At 40.6% G+C, this 16412-nt stretch overlaps 1 protein-coding gene and 1 non-coding gene across 5 annotated transcripts in view; both read left to right on the forward strand.

Annotated features, from left to right (window-relative positions):
• The first annotated feature begins 493 nt into the window (after positions 1 to 493).
• Positions 494 to 16412, forward strand: part of LOC111153640 (centrosomal protein 78) — a 31147-nt gene continuing 15228 nt past the window's right edge. For 2 of the 4 annotated variants that reach the window (XM_022512784.1, XM_022512782.1), the window contains exons 1-10: positions 494 to 873; positions 5104 to 5276; positions 5371 to 5443; positions 6557 to 6660; positions 8139 to 8313; positions 10857 to 10970; positions 12500 to 12564; positions 12857 to 12968; positions 13510 to 13512; positions 15729 to 15864. In XM_022512784.1, coding sequence (XP_022368492.1) covers positions 621 to 873; positions 5104 to 5276; positions 5371 to 5443; positions 6557 to 6660; positions 8139 to 8313; positions 10857 to 10970; positions 12500 to 12564; positions 12857 to 12968; positions 13510 to 13512; positions 15729 to 15864 — 1208 coding nt within the window. In that variant the 5' untranslated portion in view covers positions 494 to 620. The remainder of the gene's footprint in view (positions 874 to 5103; positions 5277 to 5370; positions 5444 to 6556; positions 6661 to 8138; positions 8314 to 10856; positions 10971 to 12499; positions 12565 to 12856; positions 12969 to 13509; positions 13513 to 15728; positions 15865 to 16412) is intronic. The other 2 variants (XM_022512783.1, XM_022512781.1) reach the window with 1 other exon arrangement.
• On the forward strand, positions 13495 to 13567 carry TRNAE-CUC. The gene has a single exon. It is a non-coding gene; the product is annotated as a tRNA-Glu (tRNA).

A 16412-nucleotide genomic window follows, 5' to 3' on the forward strand; every position in this document is an offset into this window, starting at 1 on the left:
TTACTTGTAGGAATTAACACAGCAAAGATTTAATGGACAGCAGTGGACATCCACTAAATCGCTTGCACATCCCTTATTAAGGGTCTTCTCTCCTGGGCGGTGCGAACAAGACACCCGTCAGAACTTCAGACCACTTTTTAACTGTGCTGCTACATCGATTTCTCACTGTTACTCGACCAGAAAAACCTCTCCGCAAACCTCAAATCCCGAAAACCGCCTACCTTCCGCACCTCCCTCGTCTCGGAGGACCCGCCTCTTGATCTCACGCCGGGTCCCCACGAGAGGCGGGGCTCCCCCTGCGTGCTGACGCACAGCGAGCGTGCTGACGTCTCCGCGCTCCACCCCTGCAGGCTCCGCCCGCCGGCTCGAATCGCGGTCCCGCGCGGCTGAGGGCGGTCGGGCGGGAGCCAACGGCCGGCGGCGGGGGGCGGGGGGCGGTGCGGGAGCGCGGCGTCGAGGGTCTGGCGTAGCTGTGGCCGGGGACCCTGCGTCTTCCGGCTGAGCTGCCGGTGCTGCGTAGCCGCGGGGTCGCAGCTGCCCGGCGGTGAGCGACCCGGCACTCCCGGGCGCCTGCGGGCATTGTCTCCGCCGCCGGCGTCCCTGGAGGCCAACGCCTGACCATGATCGACTCGGTGAAGCTGCGCCGCGACAGTGCGGCCGACTTCTTCTCGCACTATGAATACCTGTGCGCGCTGCAGGACTCGGTGCCGCTGCCCTCGGTGCGCTCTTGCCTGCGGGAGGGCGTGCTGGACTTCAATGCCGACCGCCTGCGCCTCGTGGACTGGGCGCCGCTCCTGAGCACCCTCAAGATTAATAAAGATCTGCCCCTAGTCTCTATCAAGAGCTTCTTCCAGCCGTGGCTTGGCGAAACAGGTTTGTAGTTCCCGCTTCGGGGGCCCTGGTGACGGTGCGGCGAAGCGGGATTTTAGACGGTGCCCGGTGGAGGCTGGGCACCAGCCGGGGTGGCCATTCCCGCGGTCTGGGTGCAGTACCCCGGGGACTCTTACCAGCTCAGTGGCCCGGAGTGAGTCAGTTACGGCCCCGTAGGTCTCAGCGTTCCCATCCGTGATGTGGGCCAACAGGACGCGCTTTACGTGATGATTGCGAAGATGCACGGAGTTATTGCTTGTAGAGCACTTAGCGCGGTCTGGGGCCTCATTAAGCGTTCGACAGATCTTGCCTGGTTTTCTGAACGAGTTAGCCTGACAGAGAACAAAGCGATTTGGAAAACTGATACAGCTCAGGCTTTTGCTTCGTTTCGGTTTGAGTAAGACCTAGCTCTTGGGGGGGGGGGGGAAGCTGTTTTTGTTTTATTATTATTTTTAGTGACATCTTATAGTGGATAGACTCTGTGTGGCCTGAGCGAGTTACTTTTGAACTACAATCCCCACACTTGTAGAGTGGCATTAAAACTATTCTTTCCATCTCTTCTTAGAATTAACAGGTTGTTTAAAAGTACACTTCCCTGGTGGGCACTGAGTAACGTACAAAATAATTTATTTATTTATTTATTTTTAAAGATTTTATTTATTTATTTAACAGAGAGAGAGAGAGATAGATCACAAGTAGGCAGGGAGACAGGCAGAGAGAGAGGGGGAAGCAGGCTCCCCACTGAGCAGAGATCCAGGACCCTGAGACTATGACCTGAGTGGAAGGCAGAGGCTTAACCCACTGAGCCACCCAGGCGCCCCTGTACAGAATTATTGAATCACTGTATGGTACACTTGAAACTAATATAACACTGTATGTTAACTACACTGGAATTTTTTTTTAAAATTCTTTTTGACCAAAAAAAAAAAAAAAGAATTGCACAAGTTGTATAAAGTTTCTGGGCACTTAGATGAGATCAGCCAGCACTAAGCACTGTTGGAGGCAAGGCTCCTGGCCTAGAGGATCTCCTCTTCTACTGGGGGAGGCAGCAAGTAAACACAAGCACAGTAGTCAGTGTTCTGGAAGAAGTGACCTCTGGTGCTGCAAAGCAGAGAACAATGAAAGGAATGTTCAGGGAAGACTTCTTGGAGGAGGTGCCTCCTTTCTGAGGATGTGAGAAGCTATTCAAATGGCAGAAGGGAGCTGCTTGTGCGAAAGTTTGAGAAATATAAAAATATGGCAAAACTAAAGTACAGGACAAGAACTTAGGGTTCTAGAAGTGAGACCTGAGACTTGAAACCAACCTGGCAGGAGCCACACAGGCAGCGGCCTTGTTTGTCCTATCGAATAGTTGGATGTTTATCCCGATGGTTGTGGGAGACACAAGGATGATGAGATGGATTTTTTTATTTAGAAGCTTGCTGTGCCCTCCATATGGAAGGCAGTTGATTGGGAGGAGGACAAATAGTAATCTGAGAGCCCAAATTAAGGTATAGAAAGGGAGGACTGGATTTCAGAGATCAAAGAGATAGAATGGACAGGGCCTGGTGACCAGTTGCGGGGGAGGGCAGCAAGCTTGGGTGACAGTTTATAGCGGTATCTTTCTGTGAGGCACAGAGCACAGTAGGAGGGGATTTGGGTTGGGAGGAAAATCTCACTTCATCGTTAATGCTTTAGGAGGGCCTGGTGGGGCATCCCAGCATGTCTGCTAGCCATCTCGGGGCTGCAGGTGCAGATCTGGGCTTTATGGGGGAATGTTTGAGGTACGGGAGAAACTGAGGTAACCCCCAAAGAAGATCTAGAAAATCCTAAGCCTGAAGGATGTTTTTTAAAATGGACCCACTTGGTCGGAGGCACCTGGGTAGCTCAGTGGGTTAAAGCCTCTGCCTTCAGCTCAGGTCATGATCCCAGGGTCTTGGGATTGAGCCCCACATCAGGCTCTCTGCTCAGCAGGGAGCCTGCTTCCCCCGCTTCCCCACCCCTTGCCTGCCTCTCTGCCTGCTTGTGATCTCTGTCTGTCAAATAAATAAATAAAATCTTAAAAAATGGACCCACTTGGGGCGCCTGGGTGGCTAAGTAGTGAAGTGTCTGCCTTTCGATCAGGTCATGATCCCAGGATCCTGGGATCGAGCTCCGCATCGGGCTCTCTGTTCAGCAGGAAGCCTACTTCTCCCTCTACCACTCCCCCTGCTTGTATTCCTTCTCTTGCTGTCTCTCTTTCTGTGTCAAGTAAATACATAAATAAAAATCCTTAAAATAAAAAAATAAATAGAAAATAAAATGGACCCACTTGAATATGTTTACAAGCTGAGACAAAGTAGCCAGGACACAGGATGTGAAGATCCGGGAGAGAAGGTGACTATGGATATATTTTTTAGACCTGAACACTTGGGACACCTGGGTGGCTCAGTTGGTTAAGCGTCTGCCTTCGGCTCAGATCATGATCCCAGGATCCTAGGGTCGAGTGCCCCATCGGGCTCCTTGCTCAGCAGGGAGCCTGCTTCTCTCTCTCTCTCTCTCTCACTAATAAATAATAAAATCTTTAAAACCAAAACCAAAAAAATCTGAACAATTGTCATGTGCTTTTTCTAGGCTCTGGGTTTCACATCATCTGTTATCTCTTCTGCAAGGACATTTCAATTTATCCCCTAGTGAAGAGAAGTCACATTATTCTCTCATCTCATGCAGGTGTAGTAACTGTTCCACACCTCTGAAGGGACTCGATGTATCCAAAGTAATCAGAAGCAATTACAGTGGGAAGAGACCTCAAAGTCAAGGCCACTATACTTAATCTTGCCTAATTTTTCACATTGAACGTAGGAAAAATGTGTCATAGAGACCACTCTTCAGAATTCCTTCCCTGAACCTTTGTTTTCTGTTGCATCCAGTGGCTCCAGGCTGTAGACTTCAACCTCCTAGGTTTGCTTCTTTATTCTCACCAGGATGGCTTTGCTTTCCTCTTCTTTTTTTTCTTTCCTTTCCTTTCCTTTCCTTTCCTTTCCTTTCCTTTCCTTTCCTTTCCTTTCCTTTCCTTTCCTTTCCTTTCCTTTCCTTTCTTTCTTTCTTTCTTTCTTTCTTTCCTTCCTTCCTTCCTTCCTTCCTTCCTTCCTTCCTTTCTTTGATTTTATTTATTTTAGAGCGAGAGCATGAGCAGCGGAGGGACAGAGGGAGAGAAAGAATCTCAAGCGATTCTGTGCTGAGCTCAACACTGGGCTCAGTCTCACAACCCTGAGATCAAGACCTGAGCTGAGATCAAGACTGGATCCTCTAATCAGCTGCGCCTCCCAGGCGCTTCATCTCGCCAACTTCTAGCTAGTGTTGCTGCCTCTAAGTTCAGTTTCTCTCAGTTCATCTGCTTACTGGGCTTCAGTGATGTTTTTCTTTATTTGAGAGAAAGAAGGAGAGAGACGGGGGTGGGGGGTATGGAAACAGAGGGAGAGGGACAGGCAGACTCCACTCCCAGCATGGAGTCCCAACACGGGGCTCAATCCCAGGACCCTGAGATCATGACCTGAACCGGAACCATGAATCGCCACTTTAACCGACTGAGCCCACCAGGCGCTCCTTCAGTGATCTTCTAAAATGAAAATACATGCTTAAAATAATGCTTGTAAGGGCTCACCAGCACAGGATTATTGTGTATGGGCTGCGAGGTTTCTGCTCTGCACAGAAGCTTGAAATCTCTGCCAAGCCCCAGGGGGCTAATTGACCCTGAGGAAGAGGTGCTTTTTCTAATCTGTCTGATTTAGGTACTTTTTTCTAACCTGCAGAGGCACCTTTACTGTGCCAGTGGTAGCCTCTGTCCTCATCAGCTTCCGGGTAAAAGCCATAGGCTTTTTATCCGAGGCTTGCTTTGGCTAACCTCTGTATTGTAATTTCTGTCTCCTCCCCCTTGTGTCTTGGCCTTTAGTCGTCCCCACCTGCAGTATTTTCCATGGCCAGCAGGTGTCAGGCTTGGATGTCTTTGCGCAGGTGCTCTCTCTGCAGTTAAGCTCCTCCCACCCAGACTATGTGGTCATTCCCTTTCTAGATTCAACTTCAGGGTGATCCTGAAGCCACACTTAGATATAGCATCTTGCTTTCATAGGAGCCTCTATACCCATAGTTTATATTTCTGTATCTCGTGTGGTTGATGCTTTGAGCTTACATGTGTCCCTCAAAGAGGGCTTTAAGAACACAGAGCAGATGCTTTCTCACGATGATAATACATATTTTGCAATAATTTTGCTTTAGGTTCTGACAGAAGTAAAGTTTGCAGAAGTCGTGTTCCTGCGATAAGAAACAAAGATGTGACCTTCCAGTTATGTAAATCTCTCAAGTGCTGTTTAAGTATATCAAGTGCACTCAAGAATCTGGAGCTGAACGGACTAGTGCTGCGCGAGAGAGATTTGACTGCCTTGACAAAGGTGAGGCTTCTCCAGTGTGTCCTGCAAACATTGGATATTTGCTTTGGGGGGAAACTCAACCCATAAAAATTTTAACTTTTTCTTCTCATTAAAGGGATTGAATAAATCCACCTCTCTGGTACACCTGTCTCTTGCAAACTGCCCAGTTGGAGACGGAGGTTTAGAAAGTAAGTTTCAATGTTTTTTAAGTCTCCTCCAACCAGACTGATCTCACGTCTCCCTGCTTGCGTGTTAATTGCTGTCTGTACCTTTTCTGCCTGGATTGTCTCCCATGCCTGATCAAACCATGGTCTCCTCTCACCTGTACACTGAAAGTTTGTCATGCTGGATACTCTCCGAACCATTTTCACTTAGATTATGTTAAGCCACAAGCCACACAAGTATATACTATATTGTTCATATATATGTAGTATAATACTATATATATGCAGTATAATATATACTATATTATTTCATTCATCTTTTTATTATCAAGAAATAATTATGGGAAGGGAAATAGCAAAATGTAAAGACAAAAGAATCATTATCCTTAAATAGTTAAAACATCTGTATGCAATCATAATGACAAAATGCACTGTGTTCTGTACTAAAATAGGAAATACATGCAAAGTGCTATGGGAGTATATAAAAGGCCAGCAAATTCAGTGGTGTTGGTGGGGGGTGGGTATCATAGAAGTAATCACAGAGAAAGTAATTGTTGATTGGGGTCCTGAAGAATTAGTGTGTTCACTGTGTCCACTAGTGGTCTGGGGTGGTAAGGAAGGCTGCATTTTAATTTGAGGGAATTAAGACTTGACATGTTCTGTCTTACATTGCTCTAGTATATTGCATAGTACCTAATAAAACTCTGGGTTTAGAGTTGACATTTAAATTGACGGGTAACTGATAAATGAGTTTGGGTTATATCATTGGAAATAGGAATATAGGAATATATGGGAAGAGTCTTAGACTTTTTAGGTTTTTCTTTTTCTTTCTTATATCTCAAAAGGTACAGAGTACTTTACTGACTAGTTGGGCATAAACTTTGCCAGGTTCAGAATATTCAATTCTAGCATCTAGGTAAAATTAAACTGTTGCTGTAAACTAGAATAACCCTTTATTACTGACATATTTTAGACTGCACCAATCCATCCGTTGCCTGGGAAGATTGTAGATAGTGATTTTAAGACTGCAGCTATAAACCTCCGGTAGACTCAGAAAAAGCAAATAAGTCAGAATTGACCAGACTGTATGGGCTCTTCATCTTATCGTGTGTGTGGTTTTTTTTTTTTTCCTTTTAGTTATTTGTCAAGGTATAAAGAACTCTATCACTCTTAAGACAGTAAACTTCACGGGGTGTAATCTGACATGGCAGGGAGCAGATCACATGGCCAAGATCTTAAAGGTGACTTTCTGTTTAAACTTTCATGAAAACATATTCTGTAATTAAAGCACATTAATACTCCTATACAAGATGGCACATCTTTTCTTGTCTTTTGATATACATGATTACAGTTTTGGTTTTGTTGAAAGATTATTACCAGTTTTCAGTTTGGGGTTCTACCACTAAGGAAAGGTAATCCATTTAACTGTAGTAATAAAAGATCTAGTGTATAATACATTATAAATAATACTTTCATGTATTTTTAGTTCTTGGAAACAGCCCATCACCGGGTGTTATAGTGTTTCTAAAACGTAGCCAGGCCCATTTGTTGACTTTGTGACTGTGGCTGTTTTCGTCCTACAACAGTGGAGTTAAGTATTTGCAACGGAAACCTTATGGCCCACAAAGCTGAAAAATTTACATTTGGGCCTGTGCAGAGCAAGTCCGTTGACCCCAGATATAGAAAACAGTCAGCAGCATGGATTCTGAAGCCAAATATCCCAGTTTCAGATTCTAGCTCACCAGTTTCATAGCTTCTGACCATGGACACATTACTTAGCCTCTGTGCTTTATTAGGAGGATTAAATGAACTAGTTTTTATAAAATAGTGCCTGGCACATTATAAGCACCGTGAAAGTGTTTTGCTGTGATTTCTACTTTTTGCTTTTATAAGTTAATGTTCATAGAAAAACGGCACCAATGATTTTCCATTTAGACTGGCATAGGAACTTTGAGTCTTTTGTTGTTTGAGCATGTAATAAGATTTCTTTCTTTTAAAGTCAGTGTTCCCTGTTACCAAAATTTGTCTTATGAATACAGAGAACTGAATATGTCTTTACGACTCTATCTGTGGTTAAAAATCAAACCATCAATTTCCTGAGGGAGGTCAAACTGGCTTTGCATACTGGAGGCCTCTTAAGTTGGTGTGCAAACTCTAAAATAGTGAGATCCATTGAGCTGGGGAAAGAAAATACCAGAACCTCTATATTCTTTTTGTAATATTTAAAAAATAACCGTGTAGTTTATAACGTAGGTGAAGTGTATGTGCAGAACTGAACGTGTAACTTCGTGTGTATAATTTATCAATAAGTAGATCCATGTTACAGAAAGTCTACTGCAGGATGCCCAGTCAAGGGTCTGGAAACCACAGGAGGACAGAATGATAGAACTTAGAGCCTCAGCAATAACAGAATTTAGAACCAATTCCCTGACTTGGCAGATAAAGAAAATAAAATGTATAGAATGTAATTTGATTGTCAAAGTTTATGTAACTAATCAGCCACAGGTCATTCCCTGGCTAGAATCTAATCACTGGCAAATTAGAATCTGGGTCCCTGAGACTCTTGAGCTAGAACTGACTGTTGAGCCTCTCGGGGTGACTCTCTTGGCTTATATGCTTGTATGTGCGTATAAATGTCTGACATGATAAGCCGTCCTCAGTAGGCATACCCTGCTTCCTTATCCAGATGTCTTAATTTCATCCTGTTAAATCTTTGAAGTATCAGACCATGAGAAGGCACGAAGAAATCTGGGCCGAGAGTCTTCGTTACAGGAGGCCTGATCTGGACTGTATGGCTGGTCTGAGGCGCATCACCTTGAACTGCAACACGCTCATTGGTGACCTTGGCGCAAGTGCTTTTGCAGAATCTCTCAGTGAGGATTTATGGCTTAGAGGTAAATCCTAGAATTTTTTAAATGTTAAGTATGTTTAGCTTTTGGCTTGGTACCATTGTCATGGGATTTTTTTAAGCCTTTTTTTTTATTATTTTATATTTTATATTTTTATATAAATATATTTTATATTTAAATATAAATATTTATATTTATGATTTATATAAATATATTTTATTATTTTATATTTTATATTTATATTTATATTTATATTTTTTTAAGCCTTATTTTTTCCAATACCTTTTACTGTGCTTTTAAGCTTCTCTAAGAGTTGCATATACTATAGGAAATACAGAGTAACTAAACAAAATTACTCATAATCTTAATACACATTTTAGCGTACCTTCAGTGTTTTGTTTTTCTATAAACATGTTCATACACTCAAGAGACTAGAAGAGTGAACTCATGGTTCCGTTACTATTTCATGCTCTTCTCTTACTTAATGATGCATCATATAGTCCTCCATTATGTCGGTGTACAGTAGTTTCATCCTTTGCGATTAGTTTTAAACACTTTGTACTTTGCTCTGTCAGGAACCATGTGTAGTGAACACATCTCTATGACCATTGCAGTAGCTCTATAGATTAAGTTACCAAAAGTGGAAAGACCTCATAATGTGACATATTTTTATCACTTACTGCACGTTGCCGAATTCCCATTCAGAAATCCTGTGCCAATTTATAATCCACCTTAACAGTGCACGTGAGGCCTCTCCCCTCACAAATGCTGGCTCGTGTCACTAGTAAAAACTGTAATGCTATAAAAGTGATAACCCTTCCTTTTTAATTTTTATTTTATTTTTATTTTATTTTTATTTTTTTAACCCCTCCTTTTTTATGCAGGTGGGATTACTCCAAACTTGATAGCTTTTTAAATTTAATATGGTTTGACCATCTTAAGATGGTAAACGTACATTTACATCTCCCACATCATTTTTAGTGACTTGCCATTATATGAATATGCCGTGGTCCATTTTGCTTGTTTATTGCTAGATATATGAGCTCTTTGCAGGTTTTCACTGTTAAAAACAGTACTCTGATACATGTCCTTGCCTACGTCTCTTACTTCCTTTGGTTAAATTCTTAGTTGCTAGGTCAGAACGGCATGTACATTTTCAAGGTTTTTGTTATGTGATCTTGACCTTTTATGTGATCTTGGAACAATCTCATTTTATTTTAATTCGTATTCTGTTTACATACTAGTGACATGTAGTGGCTATTTTTATTAATATGGCTAGTTGGTTAATTATATCCTTTGTCCATTTTGTGGTAAGTTTGTGAGGATTGCATCCTGTTGTTTCCATATGCCTGGCTTATTTCTGTGTGTCATGGGGTTTTAAAAGACCTCAGTTACTTTAGTGTAATGGTTTATACAATACTTTTAAAAAAGGGTTCATAACGGGGCGCCTGGGTGGTTCAGTGGGTTGAGCCTCTGCCTTCGGCTCAGGTCATGATCCCAGGGTCCTGGGATCGAGCCCCACATCAGGCTCTCTGCTCAGCAGGGAGCCTACTTCCCCCTCTCTCTGTCTCTGGCTGCCTCTCTGCCTACTTGTGATCTCTGTCTGTTAAATAAATAAATAAAATCTTTTTTTAAAAGCGGGGGAGGCTCATATGATAGTTTCCTCCTAAGTAGTGTTTTTTATACTTGTGCTTTTGTGATATCCCTTTGGTTTAAATGAGTATGTTGTTCGGCCTCAGAACTACTAGATTAGGATCATTTGTTCTGTTCTTTGACCTTTTCAGGACAGTGTGGACTGTCATTCTCTCATGGTAAATTCTTAGCATAAGTTCCCTATTCACACATTCTTTGGATTTGTTGTTATTTATACCCTCTTAGACGTTTGTCTTTATTTTTCTTTTCTAAAACTAACAATTACTACATATCTGCTATTTGGCTTTTTCCTTTTAACTAGTTTTAAGAGTGATTTGGAACTCAAGATCGTATTGAAAGAATGCAGCGTGGTCTCTGAGCTCCACCCAGCTTTTGCCTGTGAAGTTGACTCTGCCACTAGCATCCTTGCTGATGAGGAGCCACATTTGTTTTTTAAGATTTTATTTATTTATTTGACAGACAAGAGATCACAAGCAGGCAGAGAGGCAGGCAGAGAGAGGAGGAAGCAGGCTCCCCACCGAGCAGAGAGTCCAATGCAAGGCTCGATCCCAGGACCCCGGGATCATGACCTGAGCCGAAGGCAGAGGCTTTAACCCACTGAGCCACCCAGGCGCCCCCTGAGACTCCTTTTGTGAGGTTTTTCACTCACAGACTAGAGTTATTCTTCACCTCTGTAATTATAAAATATGTTGGGTCATTTATTGGTACTAAGAGCAGGCTAGTCGTGGCTCATCCAAGAATTTTTTTATTGGATTTTGTATTATATGTGTGTGTATGTACTTTTCTATTTTTCTTTCTTCAACACCCAAGATTAAAAACCTGCCATGACTTCTTGTACAGAAATCTTACCTGAGCTTTTACATGAATACGTGAGAGTTGTATGTGTGTCAAATCTGTGTAGAGTTGGCAAGTGACCTTTTGTCTTTCTTCAAAAGCACTTGACCTGCAGCAGTGTGGCCTCACCAATGAAGGAGCAAAGGCTTTACTAAAGGCCCTCGAAACCAACAGAACTCTGGTCGTTCTGGATATAAGGAAAAATCCACTCGTTGGTATGTCACTCCTTTTTTAATTGATGAACAAATAACAAAACAGAATGTGTTCGTGTATTGACAGTTTTTAAAACTTAATGTGTTTGCTTTCCTAATGCTGTATTTTCCTAATCTTGTACTTTCCTGTGTTTTAGCAGATAATTTACTGACTAACATGAGTTATACGTGTAAATTGCTCTTGGCTGCCACTGAATAAGGCGAACCTAGATTATGAGCTAGCTTCCACCAGGAGAATTGTCGCCTCTGCATTGCTGCAAAGAGCATTTCATTCATTTCTCAGTGTAGCAAGTAATTTTTGAATCCTTTCTGTGTTCCAGACACAGGTTAGGCAGTGAATGTGGCAGTGAACAGGGTCAACCAAAGTCTTACCCTCTTGGAGCTTATGTTCTAGTGGAGGAATTCAAGTAGAAATGAGTAGGCAGATAAGTAGTGTGATTTTAGATGGTGGGAAGTACCAAAACAGCCAAAGGTAAAGACCCTGAAGGGGGCAGTAGGACTATATGCCATATGATGAGGGACAGCTTCACTGGAGAAACTACTTTTGAGGGGAAAGCTGAATGAAGAGAGTGGCTGGCCGTTGGGAGACCTGGAGGCAATGCGTACACAGGCACGTAGGTGACAGGGTGGGTGGAGTATTTAAGGAAAACATGGAGGCTACCATGGTCGGAACTCTGAGTGAGGGAGAGCGAGGTATGCAGGGAGGTCGCAGAGCTGGCCAGGGGTGTGATCTTACAAGGTCTTGAAGGCCAGAGTAAGGACATGGATTATTCTGAGTGAGTGAAGCGTTTTGAGCTGGAAAAGGCTTGATTGTGTTTCAGTAAGATGACTCTGGTGTAAAGAATAGACCGGGGGTGGGGGAGAGATAAAGAAGGAAAATGGGGAGACCGGTCCGGAGACTATGACTCCCGTCAGGAGTCCAGATAAGGGCTGTTTATGGTTTGCCTTAGGGTAGAAGGTTGGGGCTGGTGAAGCGGTTCAGTTCAGTTGTGTTTTAGGGGGTAGCTAATAAGACAGATCGGGTGTGGGGTATGAAGGAAATAGTGATAAAGTAGCAAGTGCAGGATGATAACAGGTGCAACCGGTTGGTACCACTCACTGAGAAAGGGGGTCTGATGAGAGGAGCAGCTTTGAGAGAATATCAGGACTTTGGTATGGCAGACTAGATGCCCTTTAGGTACCTAAGCATCTGGACATTGCCCAGACTTTTGCTTTCTATCCAAAGTTATCCAAAGCCACGTTAGACACAAAGTGTTTAGATTTCGTTTTTGCTGCTGCCGAAAGAATAGTCATTGTGGGCAATATGGGAGGGGGCATACTTTCGTGTTAGGTTTCTGAGGAAGAAATTAGAATACTAAAAAGGGGGAAATACGTATATAATCACATAATGTGGGTTTTATATTTAGTTTCATGTGAAAAGCAGTAATTAGTTTGGTTTTTTTGTAATTTGTTTTCATAATTTGTTTGTTTTTAAAAGGGAATAACCGCTCATTGGGAAGCAATTACTATAATTTCGATTTATTTTACTTTAGATCATTCTGTGATGAAAGCAGTTATCAAAAAAGTTCTCCAGAATGGAAGGAGTGCCAAGTCAGAGGTAACCTGTTGTAGTTCTCTTGGAAGAATTTTTCTTTAATTGCGTGTTTTTCTTTTTTTTTTTTTTCCCTCGTAAAATAAAACTATCAAGGCATTTTTCTGCAATCTTAAATCAATTAAGTCAAATCAAATGGCTTTTCTGTTTTGAAAACATTGTGTGATTCTTTAATTTGAGGTCCCAGAAATGCAGATTGCAAACCTTTTGTTAACTCAAAATAGCTTAATTTCCAATTGAGATCAAACCCTTATAAATAACCTGTAACTGAAATAAATGTTTTTTATTTCTCTTCCAGTACCAGTGGATAACTTCTCCATCAGTGAAGGAACCATTCAAAACTGCTAGACAGAAAAAGAGAACTATAATTCTGGGAAATGGTCGGAAGGGGAAAGCTACTATTAGAATTGGTAACTCTTTCTCTCCTGGCATTTTAACGCAGCTAGAACTTATGCCGTGTATGTGTTCCGATGGCTAAAATTAGAATCTCTTCCCATTGTGTGATACTGAGGGTAACAATTAACAACCAGGATTAACCACACTGCCTATAGGAAAGACTGTAAATGTTCAGATACAGATTATGAGAATTTATGGAATTAGAAACAATTTTAAAAAGAGATGCTAATATTTCCATTTTTTAAATTAACCAGTGATGTGTTCTTAAAAAGTTCATTATTTTGAATATATTTCTTGGTTAAGATTTTAGTTTTCTTTTCCTGTGGTCTATTAACATAAACAATGTAGGTACACAGGTGACAGGGTGGATGGAATATTGATGTGATTTCACAGAGCTCGAATAAAATTTGCCATTTTTCTTCTTTCACTTCATTTTAAATTGAATTAAAATTCTGTATGATTTCGTAGTTAATACATTTTTATGTATTCACAAGGTTTCATTGAGTTTAGTCTATTTTTTATTAGTGAAAGACTTGGGGTGCCTGGCTGGCTCAGTAGGTAGAGTACATGACTCTCAATCTTGGGGTCATGGGTTTGAGCCCCATGTCAGGTGCGGAGCCCACTTTAAATAAATAAATAAATAATAAATTAGTGGAAAATTCAAAATAACCTAAATATTATATAATTTTTTAATAGTACTGTAAACATCTCCATAAATACGACTTCTTTTTTTACTATTAAAAGGTATATTTTTGATTCTCCATTAATCTCCTTGTTTGGTCAATAAAATATTGAGTAGGAGTTATTAAATCAAAAGAAAGCTTAACAACTCTTCTAGCAATTTTTATTTTAAAACATAGTATATGTTTTAAAACATATATATAAATATATATGTTTTATATATATATAAATATATAAACATATAAAATATATATTAAAAAATAGTATATGCAAGAAGCTGAGATTTGTGATGTCACAGTAATTAGATATTATTATATCTAATTTTATAGATTTATTAATCTAATTGCATCATGAGTAAAACATTCTTGAAAGTGTCTAAACTGGTATTTTGATATAATATTATTGTTTTTTAGATAAAAGATTTTATTTATTTATTAGAGAAAGGGAGACACAGAAATAGTGAGAGTGGACAGGAGGAGGGAGGAGAGGGTGAAGGACGCTACTTGCTGAGCAGGGAGCCCAATGTAGGACTCGATCCCAGGACTCCAAGATCATGACCTGAGCTGAAGGCAGTTGCCCAACCAACTGAGTCACCCAGGTGCCCTTGATATAATATTAGAAATAGAATTATATATAGGTAAAAAATATATATGTTATATTGGGATTTCTGTAATTTTAGTATCTGGTGGTATATAATAGGACTTCATGGAATGAGAATAAAAAATTAAAAATCTTTTTTTTTTTCCTTAGCATGATTAAACAAAGTGGAAATGTAACTGAAGTTTACAGGCTCACTGAGCTATTTTAAGAGTAATTTTATTTCTTGGGCTTTTTTTTTGTATTTGCCTCAGTTATATGGAGACATAGAGGTAAGCCACAGCAGTGTCTGGCAATGTAGTTAGATCCAGGTGAGTATAGGGTTAAATGTGTGAGTTGTGTCACATTCACATTGTAATCATGTGTGCAGAAAGAAGATAGGAACTTTAATGGGAACTGTATCTCCTAAGATACATGCGAATTATTTTGGATTTAATTACAAATGGTATTTGCATTAGTTTCTGAAAGTCAGGGGAGAAGTGTACATCTACAAACCACAAATCTACGAACATTTTTCCTTGAGAGTAATTAAGTTAAAAACAAAAAATAACACAAAGTGAATGGAACTTTTATATATTTTAAGAGGTGTATAAATTTATCCAGAGAAATCACACAAGGTCATGTGATTATCAATAAGCTATACTCTATGAAATATTTGCCCTCTGTTGCTACATATGCTTTACTTCTCATGCTACCCTAATGCTGCTAAAGTAGTATAGTAAAATAGATTTGAGGAATAAATATAATAAACCTATGTTACTTACTTTGAGTAAGAGAAAAAATATTTAAATGTCAATTTTAATATATGGTTTATTCTAAATAAAGTATTGGCATGTAGGTCTAGTTGTTGCTACTAACCATTTCATATAAGGATACTTGACTTTTTAATACTGAAATTGGACCAAGTCTCCATATTTTGCTCTTTCATCCATTGGGTCTTACTTCTTTTTCATTTTCTATATGAAATCAAATGAGCATTGAAGGTGACAGACTTACAGAGGGTAGCATTGACTTACCTGCCACTTAGCAGCTTTCAGTCCTATTACTTTGATTGTTTTCACATAGGAAAACTAAACTTAAGTTGAAATTTGGTCCAATTCAGATTCTCTTTGGCAGGAATCAGGGATGTATCAGTGTTTCTCTATCTTTGAGATTCAGAAATACCAAAGATATTCTGAGGTTCAATAAAATGAACGTTTCTGCATGATACATAAGGTGTATCGTGCATGTTTCATTCTTTGGGATGTATTTTTTATTTACTTTTGCATGTTATGCACATCTCATATATTTTAGTTAAAATGATAACTTGTTACTCTATGAGAACTTGTATGTGTAAACATTGCTAGTCTATGTAAAAGCATTTTTACAGAACGATCCTGTTATTAATGGCCTCGCACCATTGGCAGGTGCCTATTCTATAAAGTGTGAACATGTGATGATTGCTGTGTCACCATTTAGTGCATCTTGATTTTGTCCTTTAATGCTTTTGCAAACAGGATTGGCCACGAAGAAACCTGTAAGCAATGGAAGAAAACACTCCCTTGGTAAAGAGTGTTACGCTCCTGAACCTCTACCTCCTGGCGTGTCTGGTTTCCTGCCGTGGCGCACAGCGGAACGTGCAAAAAGGAGCAGGTAGAGTATATATCTTCCTAACTTAAGTTGTTCAGAAATTTTCATTTTGGAGCTTCTATTATGTGGGGGGTCTCTAGTGGTTTCTCTAGAGGAAAAAACAATAACTCACCTGTGGCTTCTGCCTAATGAGTCCTTGAAGGAAGAAAAACAAAACAAAACAAAACAAAAACAGTTATAATTGGGAGTTGCAAGCTATTTCTTGTGTCACAACAAATGTAACCCTGTGGGAGTCAAGAAGAGATAACATTCTCCCCACTGGTACAGGTGAGTAAAGGTTTCATTAAAGGTGGGTATAATTGGCAGGGCCCTACAGTGCAGGAGGAGGAAGTTGGATATGTAAGGAATGGGAAAAAAGACATTTCCAGCCTGGAGAATAGTTTAATGCAGAATGGATGAGGAGGAGGGATTAGACTTAATCTAACTCAGTCAACTGGCTTAAATCATTTTAGTGAATCAGATTTAGTAAATTAGATTTAACTACTTTTAGCTGATTACTTATCCAGAGGATAACGGTGCCTAGCAATTTTTATCCTAGAAGTATAAAAGTC

The sequence above is a fragment of the Enhydra lutris genome, unplaced genomic scaffold (assembly GCF_002288905.1).
Source record: "Enhydra lutris kenyoni isolate GAN:26980312 unplaced genomic scaffold, ASM228890v2 scaffoldscaffold33, whole genome shotgun sequence".
Taxonomy (NCBI): Eukaryota; Metazoa; Chordata; class Mammalia; order Carnivora; family Mustelidae; genus Enhydra; species Enhydra lutris.